Source organism: Dreissena polymorpha, chromosome 2 (assembly GCF_020536995.1).
Source record: "Dreissena polymorpha isolate Duluth1 chromosome 2, UMN_Dpol_1.0, whole genome shotgun sequence".
In the NCBI taxonomy this organism is placed as follows: domain Eukaryota; kingdom Metazoa; phylum Mollusca; class Bivalvia; order Myida; family Dreissenidae; genus Dreissena; species Dreissena polymorpha.
In genome coordinates, this window is record NC_068356.1 from 35,141,497 (window position 1) to 35,167,501 (window position 26,005).

At 35.9% G+C, this 26,005-nt stretch overlaps 1 protein-coding gene across 5 annotated transcripts in view; it reads right to left on the reverse strand.

Moving 5' to 3' along the window:
- The window catches only part of LOC127866575 (cGMP-dependent protein kinase 1-like), a 212,936-nt gene that overhangs the window by 12,065 nt on the left and 174,866 nt on the right, over positions 1–26,005 (reverse strand). For all 5 annotated transcript variants that reach the window (XM_052407200.1, XM_052407201.1, XM_052407203.1 and 2 more), the window contains 10 exons: positions 24,493–24,556; positions 20,052–20,129; positions 18,347–18,441; positions 17,000–17,068; positions 14,820–14,897; positions 13,392–13,530; positions 10,114–10,253; positions 8,234–8,465; positions 7,541–7,704; positions 2,486–2,671 (listed from right to left, as the gene is read on the reverse strand). In XM_052407200.1, the coding sequence (XP_052263160.1) occupies positions 2,486–2,671; positions 7,541–7,704; positions 8,234–8,465; positions 10,114–10,253; positions 13,392–13,530; positions 14,820–14,897; positions 17,000–17,068; positions 18,347–18,441; positions 20,052–20,129; positions 24,493–24,556 (1,245 nt within the window). The remainder of the gene's footprint in view (positions 1–2,485; positions 2,672–7,540; positions 7,705–8,233; positions 8,466–10,113; positions 10,254–13,391; positions 13,531–14,819; positions 14,898–16,999; positions 17,069–18,346; positions 18,442–20,051; positions 20,130–24,492; positions 24,557–26,005) is intronic.

Genomic DNA, 26,005 nt, shown 5'->3' on the forward strand with positions numbered 1-26,005 from the left:
ACAGCCGAAAGTTATTTTTATGGACGGAACATCACATAAGACAGTACACAAGAAAAATAATATACATTCTATAAATCTTTAGTAAAAACCGCATTAGAATCGAAATAATTCGTGTACTTTATAGTTTGTTCCGTTAAAAAAATGACTAAGGGAATTTTACTGGTACATTTATTATACCACCTTCATGAATGGCAAAATCAATGGTATATATTTTAACGTAATTTGTTAGAATTTCGGACATAAATTTTCGGATACTTTTTCCCCATTTATATCCAGACCGATTGATGTTGCGGGAAAATATGATCCCTGCTCTACTGCTATAAACACTGTGCAAGTTTGGAAAGAATAAGATGGAAACTGTGTACTTAATAGCGCAAACAAGAAGAATTTTCTCAAATTCAAGGGGAGATAATTGTTTACTTATTTCTCTGATACTGCTCATATTCAATAGGGTTCAAGTCCTCATTGATATAAAGATACTGTGCAAATTTAGAAATAATTTGATGAAAACTGTGGAATTAATTGCGTAAACAAGCGGGACTTCAAAATTTTCTCATATTCAAGGGGAAGTCATTCTGGACTTAATAAAATCTGATCATAAATAAAGAAGTTATGGCAATGTAACTAAAGTAATATGCATATTGTAAATGGAAAAAGGGCCATAATTCTTACAAAATGCTTGATACAGTTGTCTGCTCTTGTTTATAGATTGGGGTCATGTTGGTAAAGAAGTTTGCAAAATATGAAAGCAATATGTCAAGGGACTGTGCAAGTTTGCCAAGAATTGGATGAAAATTATGGACTTAAGCACATAAAAAAACTGAATTTTCATTTTTTTCTCAAATTCAAGAGGAGATAATTCTGGACTTATAACTCTGATATTGCTCATTTTCAATAGGGTTTGATTCATCATTCAGATAAAGACACTGTGCAAGTTGGGAAATGATTGGATGAAAACTGTGGACTTAATTGTGTAAACAAACCTTATTTCACAATTTTCTCAAATTCAAGGGGAGTAATTCTGGACTTTTTACTCTGATGCAATCCATTTTCAATAGGGTTCAAGTCCTCATTAATATAAAGACACTGAACAAGTTTGAAAAGAATCGGTTGAAAACTGTGGACTTTATCGCGTAAACAAGAAAAAGTCTAACGCACGGACGGACGAATCCAAGCTATCCCATAAGCTCTTCTTACCTTTGGCCAGTAGAGCTAATAAAACAACTTCTGAAACATACTACACTCATACATGCCATAATTTTTGAGGTCCAAAGCGGGACATTCCATAAAAAATTGTCGGGACATTTGACCAAAAAGCAGGACACCTAAAACGATCTATCATTCCACCTTTACTATTGTCAGTAAATAGTACTAACAAAAACTCTTGATACTTTTATTCAAGACATAAAACATCTGATATGAAGCATGAAATCTAAAACATAACAATAACAGTTTTATTAAATAAGACAATAGCAAACAACAAAATAATATTCATCTTTTTAAGAGTATAAAATCTAGAACATTACGACAACAATACTCATTATATTAATTTCAATGGCAAACATTAACGCAGGGGAGGTTATCCAGTTGACTGAAAGTACGGGTTACAGTACACTATCTACCGAACCACTTTTACTGTTTGTTGCGATGTTTTTTTAAGCATGTATCCATGCGCAGTTTGTTACTTGTCAATTGTCGCGGCTTAATTGGAGTAGGGTCAAACTGTCATGCATAGCACCTCGTTGATTTTAGCTTAATTGAAGAAGGGTCAAACTGTCATGCATAGCACCTCGTTGTTTTTATTACAATTACACCCAATTACACTAGACAGGATGGGTATCACTTATTGGACTGTTTGTTGCGATTTTGGTATATTGCACATTCGGATTATCCCGCTATATTGGAACTAAACATTGAATGTAAAAGACTCATTAATGACGTAGAGTTAATTTTACGAAACAATTGTTTTGTAAACCGTTTCAAACAAATACAAAAATAAACACATTTTCAACATTTATTTCATTATAATCGATAGCAATAAGCGACCACTATTTTAAAGACCACCATGGTGTGAATGCCTGATGAAATCAATAATTAGCCGATAAATCGCTGATAAGGTGTCATAAACAACACTGGTACACACGATAAGTAGAATCGGATTGTTAATTGGGGGCAATAAAGGGATTAGCGGTGGTAAGTGTTAGCGAAACAGAGCTTGAATAGCGAATTTTATTGGGAACCTATAGACCTTACATCGTTTTTTACGAATGTCGGGACAAATCGTCTCACGGCGGGACGGCGGGACAAAGGGTCCAAAAGCGGGACTGTCCCGCCGAGATCGGGACGTATGGCATGTATGACTACACTAATTCTGAGATAAAATTCTATTAGCTTAAAATTGTTGATTAATATTGAATATAAATACAGCAGCTAGCAGTAAATATTCTGGTTTCTACATTTTGTAATGCAAGCATGTATTACTCACTTGTTTTTCTTAATATCTATTATCCCGTTCTTGCCGTATCCCAGACGTTCAGTTGGGTTGTCTCGGCACAGCTTCTTAATGAGCACATGAGCATTGCGTGAAATTTTCTTCGGAAATTCGATGACATCGATACCCTTCAAGATGATGTTGTACGTCCTCATGGGATCAGAACCAGAAAACGGTGGGCTGGAAGACAGAAGAATACCAATCTGGGTACAAGGTAATGCGGGAAAATACTTTCTGCCAAGACTGGATTAAGGTTCAGAAGAGACTTCCTATAAATGAAAAATTCCATGAAAGCATAAAGGGTTTTCCCTGATCTGCTTGTGTGGACTGTGCAGGCTAATCTGGGATGACACTTTAAACGTGCATGCATTAAGCCCTGTTGTCCCAGAACGTGGCTCATATATGCTAGCTATAGATAATCTAATATATGAGATTACGAGAGCCTGATCTGATAATTACAGTAGTTACTTGAAGCCTGCAAACTAAGTGTTCAGTGTAATATAATGTGTAGCCTTTGAATAACATTGGTGAACAGCAGCTATATCTAAATATTGATAGAAGTTAAAATGAAATACGAAGCAGACTAAAGACTAAATAATTTGAATAAAACTCAACTGAAAGAAAAACACTTAAGTACTGAAAAAAAATAACCTAATAGCTTCCAATATTAAATGTAAATGTGTAACCTTCAAGGGGATGTCAGAGTCAACTTGCAATTACGTCATGAAAACGCAGATCAACTTAACCCATTTTTGCCTAGTGGACTCTCCCATCCATCTAAATTGGATCAATTTATTTCCAAAATTAGGGATGTCTAGTAAAATTAATTCTATATTTAGAATATTTGTTACAGAAATTCCTTAAAACAAACAGCGCAGACCCAGATGAGACGCCGCATCATGTGGCGTCTCATCTGGGTCTACGCTGTTTGCCAATGCCTTTTTTCTAGACGCTAGGCATAAATGGGTTAACATACACCAGGGGAATGCCACACATTCAAAACTTATTGCAAGCTAAGTATATGCCACTAATCTTTATTCTCCATGACAGAATTATGAAAACTGCTTGAGAATTTGCAAATGAAGGCTTTATATACCGGTATCTTATAAAAGGGCTCTCTAATGGATTTCCAGCCTTGCTGAGGAACAATTTCATTGACCAGAATGGCTGTCAATTACTACCTATTCAGAGCAGATGCCATCAAATTGTCACACTCATGTTAAATAACAATCTTTTATCTTGCCTTGACAAGTAACGTAATAAGATATATAAAATTTGGCCAGGCTTCAATTGACATGAGAAATGATTGCTTTGTGGACCTGACAATGTGTTTGGGAGATATGCAACTATTCTTCAGGCTCCACATTACCATTAGTCTGATTGTCCACAAGAACAACAAGAACTGAAGCAGAAGTCCAAACAGCTTGAACCACAAGAATTGAAGTAGAAGTCCGAACAGCTTAAAATTATTTGCCAGTCAAACAAGACAAGTAATAATCTTCAAGAACTTCTTTTTCTAGAATTTTTTTTTTTTAACTATAAATATGGTTTTGACATTGAAATGATAAAGATCAAAAGATACAAACTCTTAAAAACTATTCAATACTGTTAACAATGGATATGATGCACATAGTTCTATTAAAAAAACGGTTGTGATAGTTCCCTTATATCTTTCTTGCAACTTTATAATCATCTGCAGTTTATGTACTCCAGATCTAATAAAAACATTCTCCACATTCTGAAGTTCTAGTAATATGTGTTTGTTTATATGTTTGTTATGCACAATAATAAGCTATTAAAGGAGCATAGTGACCGTTAATATGGCAAGCCATTTTTCAAAAATAAGATTATACTCTAATTAGTCTGTATCATATGTTTCATAAACACGTACTTCTTATTTTTATAAACCAGCAACTCAATATTTATTTGTACATTATGTCAAGTTGTCATTGGTGACGCTTTTAGCAGACACAGGATAGTCTGTAGTAGAATTAACCCTTTCAGTGCGGGAACCAAATTTTGAAGGCCTTTGCAAACAGTTTGGATCCAGATGAGACGCCACAGAACGCTATTCTAATAGTATTCTTTGAAAAAAATCAAAGAAAATGCTAATTTTAGAAATTCAGCAGAAGACATTTTACCAGGCGACAAATTTCCCAGCATGCAAAGGGTTAAAATATACATAGTATACAAAGTTTCACTGAAAGTTTAGGAAAAGTAAATGAGTTGTCCTCTGTTTAAAGGGGGTTAAATGCATGTGTGTAAGGTGTCGTCCCAGATTAGCCTCTGCAATCAACACAGGCTTATCAGGGACCACACTTTATTTGTGATATGTTTTGTTTAAAAAAAAAGTCTCTTCTTAGCAAAAATCAAGTTTAGACAGAAAGTGTCTTCCCTGACTAGCCTGTGCAGACTGCACATGTTAATCTGAAATGACACTTTACGCACATGCAGTAAAGTCCATTTTCACAGACCGCAGCTTATAAAATGTTTGGTAAAACAATGTGGAATTTAATGGCATTAGACTTCATTACTTGACATATGGATTATAAAGATTATGTCAAGGTCTGACTGCTATGTACCTCTTAATAATATCAATTTTACAAGGATTTACCGGTATTAGGAAGTTACAATTAATTCTTCAATGATATATCAGCGTCAGCATTGTTAAACTTTTTGTTAAACTGTTATTAGCTATTGATTATAACATGCAGAGTTGTAAATACAGTTAAATATTCACACTAATCTCCTTTTGCGTTGACAACAATTACCAGGCTACTGAGGCTAGAACTGAAACTTTCAAAGTGAAGTTATTCCTTAAGAGAGGAAATTATAAAATGTCTGAGCAGGAAATGACAGGAAATTCAATAAAACATGGTGATGTTGCATTATTTTCCACAATTTATTCAAGATAAATTGCATTTTCATTTTCTCTTACATGGGGAAGTTAATAATAAAACAGTTCTATTGATTACACATTCAATTTTGCATAAAAAACCTAAAACCTGTACTGAATAAGGCAATGCAGTCAATAAAATCAAAAGTACCCCTACATGTCCATGCAACAAGCATAATATGCTGCAGAAAGGCAGCTGAGGAAGGTATTTTACAATCTATTGTAAGTGATATCCATCGTTACAGCTTTGAAGACCTCTGCAAAGCAACGCAGGCTGGATGCATCAAGTAATCTCTTAACTCTTTCAGTGCTGGAACCGAATTTTGAAGGCCTTTGCAAACAGTTTGGATCCAGATGAGACGCCACAGAACGTGGCGTCTCATCTGGATCCAAACTGTTTGCTATTCTGATAGTATTCTTTGAAAAAAATCGAAGAAAATGCTAATTTTAGAAATTCAGCAGACAACATTTTAGCAGACGACAATTTCCCAGCATGCAAAGGGTTAACAAATTCCACTCTTAGTCATCTTTACCGACGCCATTGGAGGACCTAAGACATGTGTGTATAGTGCTGTCCCAGATCGCCATTGGAGGACCTAAGACATGTGTGTATAGTGCTGTCCCAGATCGCCATTGGAGGACCTAAGACATGTGTGTATAGTACTGTCCCAGATCGCCATTGGAGGAACTAAGACATGTGTGTATAGTGCTGTCCCAGATCGCCATTGGAGGAACTAAGACATGTGTGTATAGTGCTGTCCCAGATCGCCATTGGAGGAACTAAGACATGTGTGTATAGTGCTGTCCCAGATCGCCATTGGAGGACCTAAGACATGTGTGTATAGTGCTGTCCCAGATCGCCATTGGAGGACCTAAGACATGTGTGTATAGTACTGTCCCAGATCGCCATTGGAGGACCTAAGACATGTGTGTATAGTACTGTCCCAGATCGCCATTGGAGGACCTAAGACATGTGTGTATAGTGCTGTCCCAGATCGCCATTGGAGGACCTAAGACATGTGTGTATAGTGCTGTCCCAGATAGCCATTGGAGGACCTAAGACATGTGTGTATAGTGCTGTCCCAGATCGCCATTGGAGGACCTAAGACATGTGTGTATAGTACTGTCCCAGATAGCCATTGGAGGACCTAAGACATGTGTGTATAGTACTGTCCCAGATCGCCATTGGAGGAACTAAGACATGTGTGTATAGTGCTGTCCCAGATCGCCATTGGAGGACCTAAGACATGTGTGTATAGTACTGTCCCAGATCGCCATTGGAGGACCTAAGACATGTGTGTATAGTACTGTCCCAGATCGCCATTGGAGGACCTAAGACATGTGTGTATAGTGCTGTCCCAGATCGCCATTGGAGGACCTAAGACATGTGTGTATAGTACTGTCCCAGATCGCCATTAGAGGACCTAAGACATGTGTGTATAGTGCTGTCCCAAATCGCCATTGGAGGACCTAAGACATGTGTGTATAGTACTGTCCCAGATCGCCATTGGAGGACCTAAGACATGTGTGTATAGTACTGTCCCAGATCGCCATTGGAGGAACTAAGACATGTGTGTATAGTACTGTCCCAGATCGCCATTGGAGGAACTAAGACGTGTGTATAGTACTGTCCCAGATCGCCATTGGAGGACCTAAGACATGTGTGTATAGTACTGTCCCAGATAAGCTTGTCTGCACATGCAATTCCAGGACAGTACATTCCTCACTCAGTGGACTCATGTTCAGATGAGACATCATACATAAACACCATTCACCTTTAAAGTTTCTTCCTGATTAAGCATGTGCCAATTGCACAGACTGATCCTTGTAGACATTTTATGCATATGGGTCCTGTTCTGAGAAACCTGGTCTGAATGCATGTGCGTAAAGTGTCGTCCCAGATTAGCCTGTGCAGTCCGCACAGGCTAGTCAGGGAGGACACTTTCCGACTAAATTGGATTTTTGCTAAGAAGAGACTTCATTTAAACGAAAAATGTCATAAAAGCGGAAAGTGTCGTCCCTGATTAGCCTGTGCAGATTACACAGTTTAATCTGGGATGATACTTTACGCACATGCATTATGCCCAGTTTTCTCAGAACACATTTAATGATAGTTTCACTCTAGTGGTGAATGCACCTATAGCTTCACCTACCTCCCAGTGAGCAATTCAAACATGAGTATTCCTAGAGACCAGTAGTCCGCCGCGTAGTCGTGACCTTTGTTCAGAATAATCTCTGGGGCCACATACTCTGGTGTACCACAGAACGTCCAAGTCTTGCGGCCAAAACCAATCTTCTTGGCAAAACCAAAGTCAACCTACAAAAGATGTTACCGCAAGTTTCACTATCTGGTTTCTAGTTTTTCCTCAAAAAGTGTACTGGAATATCGTGTGGTAAATGGTTAACCTTTTTTATACAAATACCCTAAAGCTTGTCCTTTGTTTGTGGTTGAAGATGAATGAAAAAAAGGATATTTCTCTGAGAATCATTACACCATGATGTGATTATAATTATGTAGTTTCACAAATTTAAAGCAACTTACAGGCACCTTAAGGCTCCATATAATTTATTGCATTAGTGTCCCGAACATGGACAAGAAATTACAGTAAAACAGTGACAATTATCACTGGTTTTCCCTTGTTTGACTCAGTGACTTAGCAATTTGTGTATTCACTGATATCAAAATAAACCACTGAAACGTATATAATAAATATAAATTTATAGTTGTCTTTATTCAAATAGGGCAACGAAAATAAAGCAACAGCTATTAAAAGTGATTTTAAATTAAACATAAAATCAAATGATAAGGATTGGGCAAGGGTTAGGAGAATTCATTCACCACATACCAGTTTAATATATCCCTTATTATCAAGAAGAAGATTCTCTGGTTTCAGATCTCTGTAAATGATGCCCTTAGAATGAAGGTACTGGAATGCCTCTAGAACACAGGCAACCACGAATCGCGAGGTGGTCTCGTCGAAGCAGCCATGGTCTCGGAGAATTGTCCACACCTCACCCCCCAGGCACACCTCCAACATCATGTACACAAACTTGCGGTCCTTGAAGGTCTTGAACAACCTGAACAACAACAATAACCTTTCATGGATACACATAACATAAGAATGCTAAGACGGGAAACTATCTCTAGTAATTTGATAACCTGCTCATAGAGTAAGTAGTCCAGAGCCAAGTACACATAACTATAATATAATACCCATATTTAACTATCTTTGTGTGTGTGTTTTTTTTAATAAACTTATAAACTGCGGGAGAACTGACTCAAGCTTTTCTAAAAAGCTGGTATACCAGACCAACTAATAACTTTTGAAATTTACTTTCCCCGACCTTTATCTTTATGCTCAGAAACAATTGCTAATTTCCTTCACCGTCCTTCATTCTTGATTAAAACTGTATCAAGTTTATAAAACCTGAGAACCATAGTCAATGAAATAACAGTGAGGTACTCAGAAACCATGGCAATACTTAAGTAATCCTGTTGTGAAGTGGTATTGAAGTAAGCATTTTAAAACAACAGCCTTCTAATACATGTACTTAAGACTCTGATAGTGCACTAATGAATGGGATCTCAAGGGAGCAAAAGACCATTTGTACACTTGTGCTGGATTCATCAAAACTTTTCACTTTCAAATTTATTTAGTAATGTTTAGAAAAAAATGGTCACCCATTTTGAATTGAAAAGGACAAGGTGTGTTTAAAGAAACAAGAGGGCCTAAAGGGTCCAAAGTCGCTAACCTGAGATGAAAAGGAACTAACCTGTTCTGTGCATCCCAAGATTTCATTAGAACAAATGTTCTGATCAAGTTTCATGAAGAGTGAACTACAAATGTAAAATTTAGAGTGCTCACAAGGTTTTACTATAGCCATATAAAGAAAACTTCCCCGCCCTCTGGTGGCCACGTTTTTCAACCAAAGGGAACCATTTTAAAAGTCATCCAAGATATTATTCAAACAAATATTTTGACCAAGTCTCATACAGATTGGACAATAAATGTGACTTTTACAGTGTTGACAATTTTTACTTAAGCCATAAAAGGAAAAATGAAACCCCCCACCCTTGTGGCCATGTCTCGACCACAATATCATCGGGTCAAATCTTCTCGCCAAGTTTCATGAAGATCGAGAAATAAATGTTGAATGTAGAGTGTTATCAAGGATTGATTATAGCCATATAAGGAAAAATGCCCGCCCCCTGGTGGCCATGTTTTTTTAACCAACCAGAACCATTTTTGAACTCATTCAAGATATCATTGGGACAAATGTTCTGACCAAGTTTCATGATGATTGGACAATAAATGTGGCCTCTATAGAATTTACAAAGATTTAATATAGAAAAATGCCCCGCCCCCTTGCGGCCATGTTTTTCAACCAAACGGAAACATTTTCAAACTGCTCCAAGATCGATGCTCTGGGAAAACTGCACCTAATGCATGTGCGTAGTGTCATCCTAGCTTTAATAGCCTGTGCAGTCCACACAGGCTAATCAGGGATTACTCCATCTGTATTAATGGAATTTTTGGTTTAAAGGAAGTCTCTTTCAAATTAGAATCCAGTGGTGTTGGGCAGTGTCAACCCTGATTAGCCTGTGAGGTCTGTGCAGGCTAATCTGGGACAACACTTAAGGCATATGCATTAAGCCCTGTTTTCCCAGAATGAGGTTCCAATTAATAAAATCTGTTAGTTATGGCATAAGTATCCGAGCTCTGACCTGGTAATGAATGGAGAATGGCATTCCATCATGATCTTCTTTTCCGAGTAGATGTGTTCCTGCTGTCTCGTCTCCACAATGTGTTTCTTCTTGAGGCACTTCAGTGCGAATGTCTTGCCACGGTCCGCTGCCAGCTGCACCTGTGAATACAATGTGACCCAATCCAGAACAATTTTATTTCTTAGCTTTTTGGTTGGATTTTTTGTCATTTTTAACATTGCTTTTAGTCATATAACTGTGTAATTTAATCCACTCATTTCCTTAGTAAGCTGTTTTAACATTACTGTTCCATGATCCAGATACATACATGTAGATACAGGCTATTAGCTTATTTACATACCCAAGGGTTACTCATAACATAGATGCAGACAGCCCGCACATTTCAGTCTCTTGTATGAATTGCTTGGGGTAACATCATTATTAGTAGTTGTAGAGTTAAGCTTCATTAGAATGCTATAAAATATATAACCTCACACTTGTGTTGTTATTATGTCATCTGACTTATATACATTTGTATTACAAACCTCTACACTACAATAAGATAACATTAGAACAAGTACACACATACTTATGCAAGTAACTCACAACTGCATGTAACTTGCATTGGAGGTAGGGGGAGAATGGGCATAGAAATAATATAATAACAAATCAACACATAACTTGTCATTATCACACAAAACCATGGAAGAATCCATTACAATCATACGGCAGAAAGAGCTGAAATCGGTACAAGACCAAGATCAATAACAATATAAATCATTGGATCTTATGGATTGCTCAGAAGTGCTGAGTAACTGAAGAAGAAAATCATTTTAAAATAATTTCTCTTTGTTTATATAAAAGAAATAACTGCATGGATTTTATTGCAATTATCATCTTGGGAAATCTTAAATTGTTGACCATGAATGGAGCAATCTCTTTTGATCTTTCAATCAATACTAATTATGCCTTTACTCTTCAGCTGATGGCAACATTCATGCTGGGATTGACGCTAAGACGTTCCTTATGGAAATAACATTTCCCTAAGTGGCAAGAAATAATCCCTGGGCATGTCTACCCAAATCTAAGCAAATATCACCGGGGCTTCATTGCAACAACACTCTAACGGATTCTAGACATACAGCTCACAAAAAACATTTAAGCATTTTTGCAGTAATGTGTTTGCATGACTGAGCACAAAATTGTGCCTACATCACACCATGACAGACTAATATTCAAATGCAGGTCATGAAAATGGGAATAAATATGAGTTATGCCAAGCCTCCAGAGAAAAAACTGCCATCTGGCAATACAAATATACATTTCCACATTCATTTAACAAAAATGACATAATATATAAAGATATCATAAAGTATATTCAAATCTATATTTCTAAATCTTTGTGTAAACCAATAACCATTTAATTATGCCGACTTTTCCAGCAACCTAACCAACTTCAAGATCCTGCATTAATTAAGCACAGGAAGGTAATTTGCGGTTCATGTTGGCTGATAGAGCACAGCTATATAATTGAAGGTAAATTGCAGAACTACTGAGAAAAGCTTTTTGACTGCACTAAAAGCATTATGAATTTCTCCCTTTAATCACCTTACAGAAAAGGTCACTAGGTGAAATTAGCATTTCTAATGTAATCAAATCCGTGACTTTTGTCTGGACACAGAGGCCAAACAATTAGGAAGAGGAGAAATAAAAACAATTTCCATTTTTGCATGTGGAAATTCAGACATGATTTGCTGACACTGATGTGTGGGTTGTAATTGCTTATAGACAATAACTGTGCAAAGATCAATACTAAAATGATGATGCTTTGTAAGCTTTCTGTTTTGTAGTTGTCATGGTGAATGGAATATTGTATTAATGTGAAATCCTGGCAGTGCAAAACACTTTCAAAGTGACTGCCTACTTGTAGCAACTGATTGTGAGGGGCAGTCAAACTGCCACAGTCTCTTAATCTCTTAAATAAGTCAATGATCCTATGCTAAGAAAAATAGTCTTTTTGCCTTATGAACTTAGATTTCTCAAGAATTGTGGACAGAAATGGTAAGACCCTATGTTTACTGGAAGTTCATTTGAAACAATCAGTAACGAAGACCATCTCATATGAATCAAAGCCTAAAATACCAAGTCAGTCCCCACTGTAATACCTTAGCTTACTGAGCTGTTGAGGATATCAATGAAATAAATATACTTGAAAAAAGCCATCATACAATAAGAAAATAAGAAGAAAGTATGATGCTTTTGCTATCTTTCATCCACATAATGTAAAATGCTGACCATAATTCCCATTCTTTGCTAAGATCTGCTATAACTCATCAGTGTAATCTGACATCTAACATGAGAAGCCTGTAAAATCAGAACGGAATCACTCAGCTGTCAACCTTGGGCTGGTTTATCTCAGCAAAGACTTGATTTTGCCAATATCAGAGAGAATCTGATCTTACCATAAACTATTTGCCAATAGTCTCATTTTTCTAATAACTAAACTGGTATTTTAACTTGTAGTTTTAATAACTTATAAAAATGTAAGTGATCTGTATACACATGTACTTTTTAAGCACCCACACACTGTCATCAGTTTTCAGCATATTGACTTAGACATATTTATAATAGCATAACCCCGCTGCAAAGGAACAAACATAAATAAACTTAAATGTCGAACATTGAAAGCCATTAATCTCTGATCCAAATAAATTGATGACCCAAAGTCAGATGGGCCTTTCAGCCTTCATTGTACATATGCTGATATGCTTACATGGATTTTATTAAAGAATGATATAATTGTCCTGCACTCTGGGAAAATAGGGCTTAATGCATGTTCGTACAGTGTTATAGAACAGCCTTGCTGATGCAGACTGCACAAGCTTATTTAAGAACATACTTTACACATGTAGCAGGGTTCGGTATAAGGAGAACTTATACTGCCTTGCTATACCTTATACTCCTTATACTGAACCCTGATACATACACCCCCTCCAATTCTGAAATTCTTCCACAAATTTCCTATTGCCTTGACATCTGTGGGACGTCTGACACACCTAGTGGTTTTTTTACGTTGGGCGCCAATGTAACCCAGCCAGAAAATTCCCCGACCGCCATGGGGATCGAACCCGGGACCTCCCGGTTTCAAATCAGGCAGACACTCTACCGCGTCACTATCCAAGCTAGCTCATATAGCAAGGCAGTATAACTTCTCCTTGCACCGAACCCTGCTACACACACATGCATTAAGCCCAGTTTTCCCAGAGCAAGGCCCAGCATTATTTATAATAAAACCTTACCAGTTCTACCCTGCCAAAGCCTCCCATTCCAAGAGTGGCAACAATCTCCATGTCTTCAAGGCGTATGAACTGGTATTCTGGGTCGATACGCTCGACAGTAGGCGATACCATGCCATCAGCAGGCGCACCCGTACTTGTTCTACAACAACAAGAAATGTAATAACTGATTAAAAGGTGCAATACTGATATGAACTTACATAAGTTATCCATTTTAAAAGCATTTTATATGTGTAAAAAAAGTTTTGTATGCTTCTATTTTAATTCTTTTGAAACAAAAAAAAAACTTATTAATAAATAATTATAAGAAAATTATTTTTAAACCTTTTTCCTGATTTGATAAAAGGTTCACAATAGCATATCTTATCCTTAATTTTACTCAAAACAATTGATGTATTAAAAAATAACCTACAATTTTCTGAGTGTTGTTACTTGATCTGTTAGTACACGCAAAAGCAATGCACAAATCCAATAAATCATTTTCAAGTACAATAATACAATCAAAACTTTCAAAACTATTATAATTTATACGGACAAAATGTTAAAATGTTCTTTTAAAACTTTTGAAATGAAACTGAAACCATCCAAAATAAAAAAACATTGTTATGATGTTATCACAAAGACTAGGTCTGTATGATTCCACTGACCAGGGCTTACTTGGATGTTTTTATAGTTTTCAGAAGTTGCTGATTATGTTTTTGATAAAAAGCATTTCCAATTAAGTGCTAAAATAAGACAACAAAAGGTGTGACAATCATCTTCACAATAAACTTGTAAAATGTTCAATAAATAGTTTATTGAGAACTCTTCAATGTGTGAAAATATAATTGTTTTATTATATACATATACAGTAAAGCTGTTAACAGGCATGTCACCTGTCTGTCTTCCTGCCATAATGGCAAACAATCAATAAAACATCTTCAGTATTAATTACTGCAGATAAAAAGATAAAAATAAAAGATACAAATAATTGATAAAATAAAATGTATGATAAGGTATTCAATAGCATAGTATACTATTTTCAAATATATACCAGCTATCTTTTCATACTGAATTCTGCCAGTATCATGGTGGGTGCACTTTACAATCACAAGTTCATAAAGTATTAAATTGAAAAATAGTGTAGCTTTGGATTTTGCAAATATTCCATATAAAATATTTTTTTTAAAGCTTCCAAAAACTCGCTTCATTTAAAGCATATTAAATAAGTACCTTGCTCTGAGAAAACTGGGCTTAATGAATGTGAATTCCCCATATGCTTATCAGGGATATATTTTCCCCCGAATCTCGATATTCATTTAGAAAAAATTGTCTGTAAATGAACAATTCCATAAAAGTGGCAAGTTTCGTCCCTGATCTCAGCCTTTGTGGACTGCACAATCTGGGACGACTCTTTACGCAAATGCATCAAACCAATCAAACGCCTCCTACCTCTGGACTCCACGTTCAGCATCCCCATAATCCTTCTCCCGCAGCTCACTGAGTGTCCCAATGAGCTTATTGAAGGAACTGAAATCATCAATAACATATATCATGTTAATAAAATACGTAAGCATGTTTATTATAAATTATTTAAATACTTTGTAGAGAATTTTAGAATTTATAACCGGTTTAAACCCTGAGTGCTTTGCATTGACTGTTTCAAGGCAGCAAACCCAGCTTAATTATACTATGTGTGTAAGTTATTGTGTATTGCGCCATACTGTTTTGGCGATTCGTCACTTGTCTTAAATAAAGGACCACGAAATTGTTTATAATAAGAATGCAATACTGCTGCAGCAGCTGGAGTTTCACTTCTTTATATTATTTAGAAACATATGAGTGAGTATGAAACATCCTTGTATCACTCATTGTGGAGAAATACTTTTCTATGTTAAAAATACCTATGACCTTCATCAATAAAACATTTTTAATAAAGTACCATTGTCATGTGTTATTGCAACACAAACAAACAAGTTTAATCTGTTTAACAGGATAGGCTTAAGCTTTTACATTTCTACAATTTTGAATTGTTCAAGTACCAAATGTAATTCTGGAAAAAAGCACATTAATACACATGATTTCATTGACATTTGATTTAATTTGATGGGGTATCTTGCCTTAGAGGAATATAATACTGATCAGTATATTACAAAGGCAATATATGATAATTGAAAACAATAAACCAATAGCATTTTCCAGACATAGCATTGTTCTATATGAATAATTAAACAGTCAAGGAATTATGTCTTGCAATGTTTGTACACAATGCATGATGTCTGTCTACAAGGAAGATTCTTCTGGGAAAACGAATTCTTTCCACACTGATCTAGCTCTTGGCTGATCAAGTATCAGCAATTATTCTTTCAGACAATAAAGGTATCACTGTATGGAGACAAATAAAAGATGGAGAAAAACATAGCAGAAATGTTTCTTGAATTTAATACAGAAGAATTATGCATACAGACTTAACCTTAGTTCTACATTTCATTTATCAATGTATTCAAGACAACTGGATCTGTCAGACATTTTGTCGCAACTTACCAAAAATGGAATGATTAATACATCACTTCAGACTATGTGTTATTCTATGCATCATCACAAATATCTTGAAATATTTCACTAGCATAGCATCATGGGAGTATCAAAAAGTAAAACCTTTCATATGCAAATAAATTTGGTTTCATCTAAATTTCATTCTGCTCTTAAATTCTTTTATGTAAATATCAGTTCATCAACTAATTGACATGATATATAAATGAAATATCCATGGGCCCCAAAGATTATTGCTTAAGCCTTAGAAATTATATCAGACCCAAAGTTTACTAGTAAATGAAACTAACAAATTCACTTTCCCATTGTTTCCAGATGAATAGAAAAACAAAAGGGCTGAGATGGCCGTAAAGCACGAACATGAGTAAAAGGTACACAAATTGACTCGATATAGTGACCTGGCTTCTATATAATCATTGACCCATATTCAAACATGGCCTTAATTTTTTCAAAACAAACCTTTGGACCATGTATCAATCAAGATTGAGTCATATATAAGACTTTTAGATGACACCTAGGTTCTTCTACTATTTCATCTCATGACATTGTTTTAGATCGCATCAGACCCAGATTCAAACTTGGCCTAGATATTGTCATGGTAAAAATTCTGACCAAGTTTGATCATGATTGAGTCATAAATGTGGCTTCAAGGATGGTTACAAGGGTTTTCTAGGATTTGACCAGATGCCCTTCTTTCAGACTCTTATGACTCAGATTCAAACTGGCCTTGATGCTATCATGATTAACCCTTTGCATGCTGGGAAATTTGTTGTCTGCTAAAATGTTGTCTGCTCAATTTCTAAAAAAAGCATTTTCTTCATTTTTTTTCAAAGAATACTATCCGAATAGCAAACAGTTTGGATCCAGACGAGACGCCACGTTCTGTGGCGTCTCATCTGGATCCAAACTGTTTGCAAAGGCCTTCAAAATTCGGTTCCCGCACTGAAAGAGTTAACATTCTGACCAAGTTTTAGCAGATGTGATGAAAATTATGGCTTCTAGCGTGGTAAACACAAATTTAAGTTTACACTGCAATTTACTGCTAAGGTCACCTAAAAGTTAATTGCAAAATCACATACTTCCTATCCACAGTGAGGCATTCCACCCCAGGAGGCAGCGCAATCACATTAGCAGTCCTTCTGTCTTCACTGAAATAAAAAACAAAATCATAATCAAGAAAATATTTGAGAGCAAATTTTCCCATCAGATAATTAATGGTATACTACAAATTGTAGCTGCCGTGATTAAACAAACAGCAAGTGTTTTGTTAAACATGCAAAATGCTGTTACAAACAACAGGCATATACAAGAATCACCGTTTAAGTCACTTCAAATGTTTCTATATCTGAAAAAAAAGGTTGCAAATTAATGAGCATAAATAAAATAACTTTTGTTTAAAAGTATTTATTACAAACAGTTGAATGTGAATAGGGTTTCACCAAAAAAGTCTTCCTTGGAAATCACAACTTTTCTTACCTTAGCAAAAACTCTCTACCAGAGTCATCTCCCCTAGAAATCACAACTTTTCTAACCCTAGCTACAACTTTTCACCAAAGTAGCCTCCCCTGGAAATCACAACTATTTTTACCTCAGCAACGACTTTTCACCAAAGTAGTCTACCCTGGAAATCACAACTATTCTCACCTCAGCAACCACTTTTCACCTAGGTAGTCTCCCCTGGATATCACAACTATTCTTAACTCAGCAACAATTTTTCACCAAGGTAGTCTCCCCTGGATATCACAACTATTTTTAACTCAGCAAAGACTTTTCACCAAGGTAGTCTCCCCTGGAAATCACAACTATTCTTACTCAGCAACGTCTTTTCACCAAAGTTGTCTCCCCTAAATATCACAACTATTCTTACCTCAGCTGCGACTTTCCACCAAAGTATCCTGCACTAGAAATCACAACTATTCTTACCGCACAATGACTTTTCACCAAAGTAGTCTTCCCTAGAAATCACAACTATTCTTACCTCTGCAACAATTTTTTACTAAAGTTGCCTCTCCTAGAAATCACAGCTATTCTTATCTCAGCAACAACTTTTCACCAAAATCGTCTCCCCTGGATATCACAACTATACTAACCTCAGCAACCACTTTTCACCAAAGTCGTCTCCCCTTGTTATCACAACTATTCTTACCCTTGCTACGACTTTTCACCAAAGTAGCCTTCCCTGTAAATCACAACTATTCTAACCTCAGCAACCACTTTTCACTCAAGTAGTCTCCCCTGGATATCACAACTATTCTTACCCTAGCTACAACTTTCACCAAAGTAGTAGGCCCCTAGAAATCACAACTATTCTTACCTCAGCAATGTCTTTTCACCAAAGTAGTCTCCCCTGGAAATCACAACTATTCTTACCCTAGCTACGACTTTTCAACAAAGTGGCCTCCCCTAGAAATCACAACTATTCTTACCTCAGCAATGACTTTTCACCAAAGTAGTCTCCCCGATTGAGCTTGCGCACTTCTTGAGGATCATCAAAGCCAGCAATAGTTTGAGTGACCTTGACCTTGAAAACAGACAGCAACAACTTATAGTAATAATGTTTCAATTTCGAAAAATCAAAGTAAATAAATGTAAAAAATGTCATAATAGTATTCAAGCATTTGTGTTATGTGTGGATCGTAAAATCAATACAAAACGAACACACAACTTTTATCTATTGAAAGCCAATAGAATGCTATTTCATAACAGGGCGACCTGAAAATCAATAGGGGTCATCTGCCAGTCATGATCAATCTACCTATGAAGTTTCATGATCCTAGGCATAAGTGTTCTTGAGTTATCATTCGGAAACCATTTTACTATTTCGGGTCACCGTGATCTTGACCTTTGACATAGTGACCTGAAAATCAATAGGAGTCATCTGGGAGTCATGATCAATCTACCTATCAAGTTTCATGATCCTAGGCATAAGCGTTCTTGAGTTATCATCCGGAAACCATTTTACTATTTCGGGTCACCGTGACCTTGACCTTTGACCTCAAAATCAATAGGGGTCATCTGCGAGCCATGATCAATGTACCTATGAAGTTTCATGATCCTAGGCCTAAGCGTCCTTGAGTTATCATCCGGAAACCATCTGGTACACGGACATACATACCGACAGATGGACAGACCGACATGAGCAAAACAATATACCCTCTCTTCTTCGAAGGGGGGCATAATTAAATATAGAACTATAATCGAGGCTTGGTAAAAAATTGTAATAATCAACATGCCTTTGGTGAGGCACAGTATATCTTATACTGTAAATACATGTTCATTCAGTGGGGTAGATAGTTTAGTGTATATGGGTAGATAGTTTAGTGCATAATATGATATGGAAATAATCTCCTGTCATTTTCTTATCTCCAATGTTGATTTCTACTTCATTTTCATTACATGTGAGTGAATGTGTATAAAGAGCTGACAAATACTTACAGTGATTAATCAATGTCCTCCTGAGATTTAAGAGCAAATGTTTACCAAATATGATCAAGAACATTTAGTTTCTTTCATTCTTCTCTAAATCAGGAATTGTGTTAATTACCATACAATTAATTCTACATGTTTACACCTTAAATCTGCAGTAATACATCAACAAACTTCATAAACCTGTAACCACTAGAGATAATTCCTAATTCATTGTAAGACTGACATTCAAAGATCTGATCAATATACGAGAACACATACTCAGCTGCCCTATATATCATCAACATGGACATCGCAATTAGCAGTATGGCCCAACAAACCATAATTCTTAAATTGCTACAATTAATTGACAGCACAGAAATGTAATACGGACCGCCTATATAACTCTGAGAATCAGAGCAAATCTGGTGCAAACTTCACCAGCGTTTGAATTATTAGTTTGTGCTTTTTAACTGCCAACTGTATGTTGCCTCCTATGGCATGAAATGCCTATAGACGCAAATGAGACATGCCTGAGAAAAGGGGGTTTAATGAATATGCATAAAGGGTTGTCCGAGATTAGGGACACTTTCTGCCTACAGGATTTTCGTTTAGAACAGCCTTCAGTTAAATGGAAAATTCAATGAAAGCAGAAATATACTTAAACACACATGCATTAAGCCCAGTTTTCCCCTACTTTTTTGCACTGGACAGCTAATAGCCTACCTCGCCTTTGTTGAGAATGAAGAATGTGTCCCCAGTGGCTCCTTCTCGGATGATATACTCTCCTTCGTGGAAGAAATCCTGACATATACACAATCACACATACAGTCATAACACATTGAATTAAATGTGCAGCTCCATGAGATACACATGCATGCCAAATATCAAGTTGCTCTCTTCAATATTGCAAAAGTATTCATAAAATAAGCGATTTGGGCCACATATATTTGACCTCTGACCTTGAAGGATGACCTTGACCTTTCACCACTCAAAATGTGCAGCTTCATGAGATGCACATGCATGCCAAATATCAAGTTGCTATCTTCAATATTGCAAAAGTATTTATAAAATAAGCGATTTGGGCCACATATATTTGACCTCTGACCTTGAAGGATGACCTTGACCTTTCACCACTCAAAATGTGCAGCTCCATGAGATACACATGCATGCCAAATATCAAGTCGCTATCTTCAATATTGCAAAAGTATTCATAAAATGAGCGATTTTGGCAACATATATTTGACCTCTGACCTTGAAGGATGACCTTGACCTTGACCTTTCACCACTCAAAATGTGCAGCTTCATGAGATACACATGCATGCCAAATATGAAGTTGCTATCTTCAATATAGCAAAAGTTATTGCAAAATGTTAAAGTTGGCGCAAACAGACCAACAGACCAACAGACAGACAGGGCAAAAACAATATGTCTCCCACTACTATAGTGGGGGACATAAAAACATTTAAATAATAATTTCTGAGCTTTCAAAAACTTGGTTTAGAGTATGTATAAGCTATTTGCAAGAACATAAAGAACTTAATATGGACTGGAACTGGACGTGTGGAACATATTATTAACTCACACATTTAGAACATATGAGCTCACACATGTAGAACATAATTATGAGATCACTCATGTAGAAAATTTGAGCTCACACATGTAGAACATAATTATGAGATCACTCATATAGAAAACATGAGCTCACACATGTGGAACATAATTATGAGATCATTCATATAGAAAATATGAGCTCAGACACGTAGAACATAATTATGAGATCATTCATATAGAAAATATGAGCTCAGACACGTAGAACATAATTATGAGAACACACATGTAGAAAATATGAGCTCACACATGTAGAACATACTTATGAGATCACTCATGTAGAACATACTTATGAGATCACTCATGTAGAAAATATGAGCTAAAATACTGATATGTGGAGCAAAAGAAATTGGCATGCTATTCTACAACAGAAAGACTTATTAAATCAAATTATCACAACTGTTCAAATACCTACAGTTACAGTTCAGTGGGGTATAAAACCATTCAGTTAAGAATTTAAAAAAGTAATTTTTAATTTAGGTAAACAGTATCTAGAGAAATAATCCCAGACACCCAACTGCAGTTCCCAGGTGAGTTGTCACCAAGACATGTTATAAGCCCCACTTTCGCTCTAAATTTGTCCTGAGGTGGCTTGATCCCTGATGTTGAGTTAAGAGATAAAGATATTATTGAAATTTCATCAATCTTAAAAGGGCAAGAATTTGTAGCAATATTTCCATATGGATATAATTACCTACATGTACACTATTTTTTTAAGATTAATTGCAGATGCATCCCATGTGCAATTATTAAAAACCCATGAATCCACAGGTAAATTAATTTACCAAAATGTTATGGAAAATGCTGTGCAATTATTAAAAATCCATTAATCCACAGGCAATATTAATTTACCAAAATGTTATGGAAAGTACTGTGCAATTATTAAAAATCCATTAATCCACAGGCAATATTACTTTTCCAAAATGTTACCGAAAAATTGAATTTCACAGGTATCATATACAGTTCTTCCAAAGTTAATCAATTCTCATAGACAGCCATCAACCTGATGATTGCCAGTGTTTATACACTATCCACATTATTAATAGCCAGTGATGACATGCTTGGGTTGGGAACAGGAATGGTTGCTTTTCATGTTATTAATTAAGTACCCTACTTCAAACTCAGCTAATAATCTTTCTTTCATAATGAGGCAATAAACAATTTAATTTTAATTAATGCCATCAACAGCAGCCTTTTCATTAATTTTCTTAGAAATTCTTGATTTTATTAGTTTGCCCTAACGTGCTTATAGACAAGAACACATCAACAGGAAATTTCTAAGGAAACTAGAAAACATGATATAGAAACCAAATGATCACTACCACAATTAAATATTGCAATAGTCAAAAGCTCAAATGCAATAGAATATATCAGCATACAGCTATTGCACATGCGCACTTGGAATCTAAATTAACCATAACAATATTAAATAAATGAAGAAATTTGGGACTAAACTGTAATTTAAGCAAAGATGCTTGCAGGTTCAATCACATTATTCCAATAAGGTTTCATTCATCAAGAAAGCCTGTCAACCAAGAAAACGCAGAGCTCCCGTATTGTGCCACCATTCAATATCAACAGTTGGTACGGTGACAGGAGCAATCACATTCGAATAGTGCACTGTGAGTGTGTTGGTAAAAAATTTCCTTTATTCCATTGTAGCAAGTCTGTCGTAAAGAATGAAAAATACTAAAATCAACTTAAAAGTCTTTCTTGATGCTTTCTGTTTTATGTATTGCCATGTTCTTAAAACGTTTTCTGTCACTTGCCTTCTGTCAAGTTCTAGAATATTGTAACAAGAGTTTCTCCTGATAATGTTTCTGTAGCTTTATTACTCCTGTTTTTGATTTGTATTGTGTTATACACTGCTTTTGCTTACAGCAAAAGTTACAGGGACAGAAAATAATTTTCTCTTGTTGATAGATTCTTAAGGAGACAACATAGTGCACAAGTCGGTACCTATATTGCTCCACTGATTTATCAAGTATACACACTCTGTCAAGGACAGGGATCTGAGGATTACATTGATAATTGCTGACCTATTGGGTAAAATCTACAGTACAAGTAAAAAACTCTTCTTATGGTGCCCTTGCTCATGATTGTCATCGTCAAGAACTGTTACCATTCTGACAACAGTCTACAGAAAATAGGCGAATAATAATACTGCTGTTTTGTATCAGTATTCCAGAAATACGAAAAAACATTATAACAAGATTGTGGAAAACATGTTCCACATTGACCCTTTATTTCATTATATAAATAAAAGTCGGAAAATTTATAATTTTCATGACCAAATTCTTATTAATTTACTTAAATTATCTAAGCATTGTAAAAGGTTTTATTCATTTTACCAAAATTATTGCATTCAGCAATTATGGGCAATAATGATTTTTTTCTGCATATAAGTGGGCATTAGAAACAAATAGGGTACAAAACACCATATTTTGAGCAAATGTACCTGGTATAGAACATATACTAACAAGAGCAATGCCATAACTTCCCTAGAAAATATTTTTATATTTACTTAAATTGAATGAGTCTTTAAAGCATCAAAAATATTGCATAAATGTGACCGTCACGCATGTTCAATATTAACTATAAACTCAACCATAGAAAAACATCATTTTATTCTGTGATTGTTCAATTGTTGTTTTTTTCGTTGAAGAATTGTATTGATCTTTTGTAAAAATAAACCTAAATGGAGAAGATCTTTCAACAAACAGATAAAGGTGTGGAGTCAGAGGGGGTGGAAGCAATTTAGTACCAAAAAAACAACACAATAATTAATTATATAAATTATATATATGGTGTGCCAAATAACATGACAAAGAAGCTGATAAACCAATTAACAAACAAGAGCACCGCATAATGGGAGCCACGCTCAGCTGCGAAAGCTTGTCAGAATTTTTTTTTTTTAGAGGTCACAGTGACCTTGACCTTTGACCTAGTGACCCAAAATGGGTGTGGCGTGTAGAACTCATCAAGGTGCATCTACATATGAAGTTTCAAAGTTGTAGGTGGAAGCACTGTGATGTCAGAGGCAAAGTTTAAGTTTTATATCAGAGGTCACAGTGACCTTGACCTTTGACCTAGTGACCCAAAAATGGGTGTGGCATGTAGAACTCATCAAGGTGCATGTACATATGAAGTTTCAAAGTTGTAGGTGGAAGCAGTATGATGTTAGAGGCAAAGTTAAAGTTTTATATTAGAGGTCACAGTGACCTTGACCTTTGACCTAGTGACCCAAAAATGGGTGTGGCTTGTAGAACTCATCAAGGTGCATGTACATATGAAGTTTCAAAGTTGTAGGTGAAAGCACTTTAATTTTAGAGCCAATGTAAAGGTTTTAGCACGACACCCGGACGGCGGACGACGAAGAGGCTATGACAATACCTCGGAGTTTTCTCCGAAAACAGCCGAGCTAAAAATGTGATAAAACATCAAAATGCCATTGAAGGGTTAACAAATGAATCTCAGTTAAATTCACTCGGGGCGTAAGCCACTTTCACTCCAAACCCCCTCTGTGTAGAGTTTGCTTTGTATGCTACATACATACCACTTCCAGGACATCAGCAAGCTTGGAGAGCTTCTCAGCAGGCAAGGATCGCAGCAAAGGCACACTGAACAAATGAAACAAGAAAACATTGGAGCTGCGCTCTAGGAATACCAGGGTTTATACAGCCAAAACATGAGTTTATACATGAGAAAACGGGGCTTTATGTATGTGCGTAAAGTGTCGGCCCAGATTAGCCTGTGCAATCCGCACAGGCTAATCAGGGACGACACTTTCCGCTATTATGATATTTTCTGTTTTAAGAAAGTCTATTCTTAGCAAAAATCTAGTTTAAGCGGAAAGTGTCGTCCCTGATTAGCCTGTGCTGACTGCACAGGCTAATCTGGGATGACACTTTATGCACATGCATTAAACCCCTTATTAACCCTTTGCATGCTGGGAAATTTGTCGTCTGCTAAAATGTCGTCTGCTGAATTTGTAAAATAAGCATTTTCTTCATTTTTTTTCAAAGAATACTATCAGAATAGCAAACAGTTTGGATCCAGATGAGACGCCACGTTCTGTGGCGTCTCATCTGGATCCAAACTGTTTGCAAAGGCCTTTAAAATTCAGCTCCAGCGCTTTAAGGGTTAACATAGCACGGCTCATATGTACGTTAAGTTTTTCCCAGATTAGCCTGTGTACTCATATGTTTTATAAGCATGACAAATTACACTTGTATGGAATTATTTGTTTAAAGGAAGTCTCCTCTACACTTAAATCTGTGACAACACTTTAATCACATGCATAAGGCTTGTTTTTGCAGACTGCGGCTCATTTTCATAGCTCATTTAATAAAACCATCAGTTACTTACAGTTCAAGATATAGAGAGATTTGTATCAATTTGCACTGCTTATTTTTAGAGTTAATTGTAACTAAATTATCATACTTTAAATCATACTTTTGCATGAATACTTAGCTAAATACAGCATTGAATTAGATAACAATTTGCAAATCATGTCTATAAAGTATGAATACTGGGTACACATGTTTCATTATTCTCTTCAATGAAGCAAAAAGTCAGCAAGATTGTTTCCAAAACAACCAGTCACAATGACAAAGCAATAATTCAAAATGGACATTGGTTATTGCCTTCTTGGAATGGCCAATGATCAACACCTTGCATTCAGCTGAGAAATTAACACAAAGAGCGTGATGACAGGAAGTCTGGAGGGAGCGTCCTGCATCTCTTAAATTCACAGTTGCAAGACTGGAGGACAGAATTCTACATTAAACCACTAGTAAAAAATTGGTACTAATCTGAATTTGTATCCTACTTAAATGATCTTAAGTTTATCTTTAGTTTACATACCATGAATTGTATTACTGACACTGGAAAGAACATTATCTTCTCTTTAAATAACCATGCAAAGAGTGGAATATTTGTATGATAACATATTCTTTGCATGTTGTTGTTTACACTTTAGTAGTTTTGAGTTAAATATGTTAGTTATAATGTATTAGTTTCCCTAATTGTCCTAGTTGGTTTCAATTTGTTAGTTGTAATGTAAATTT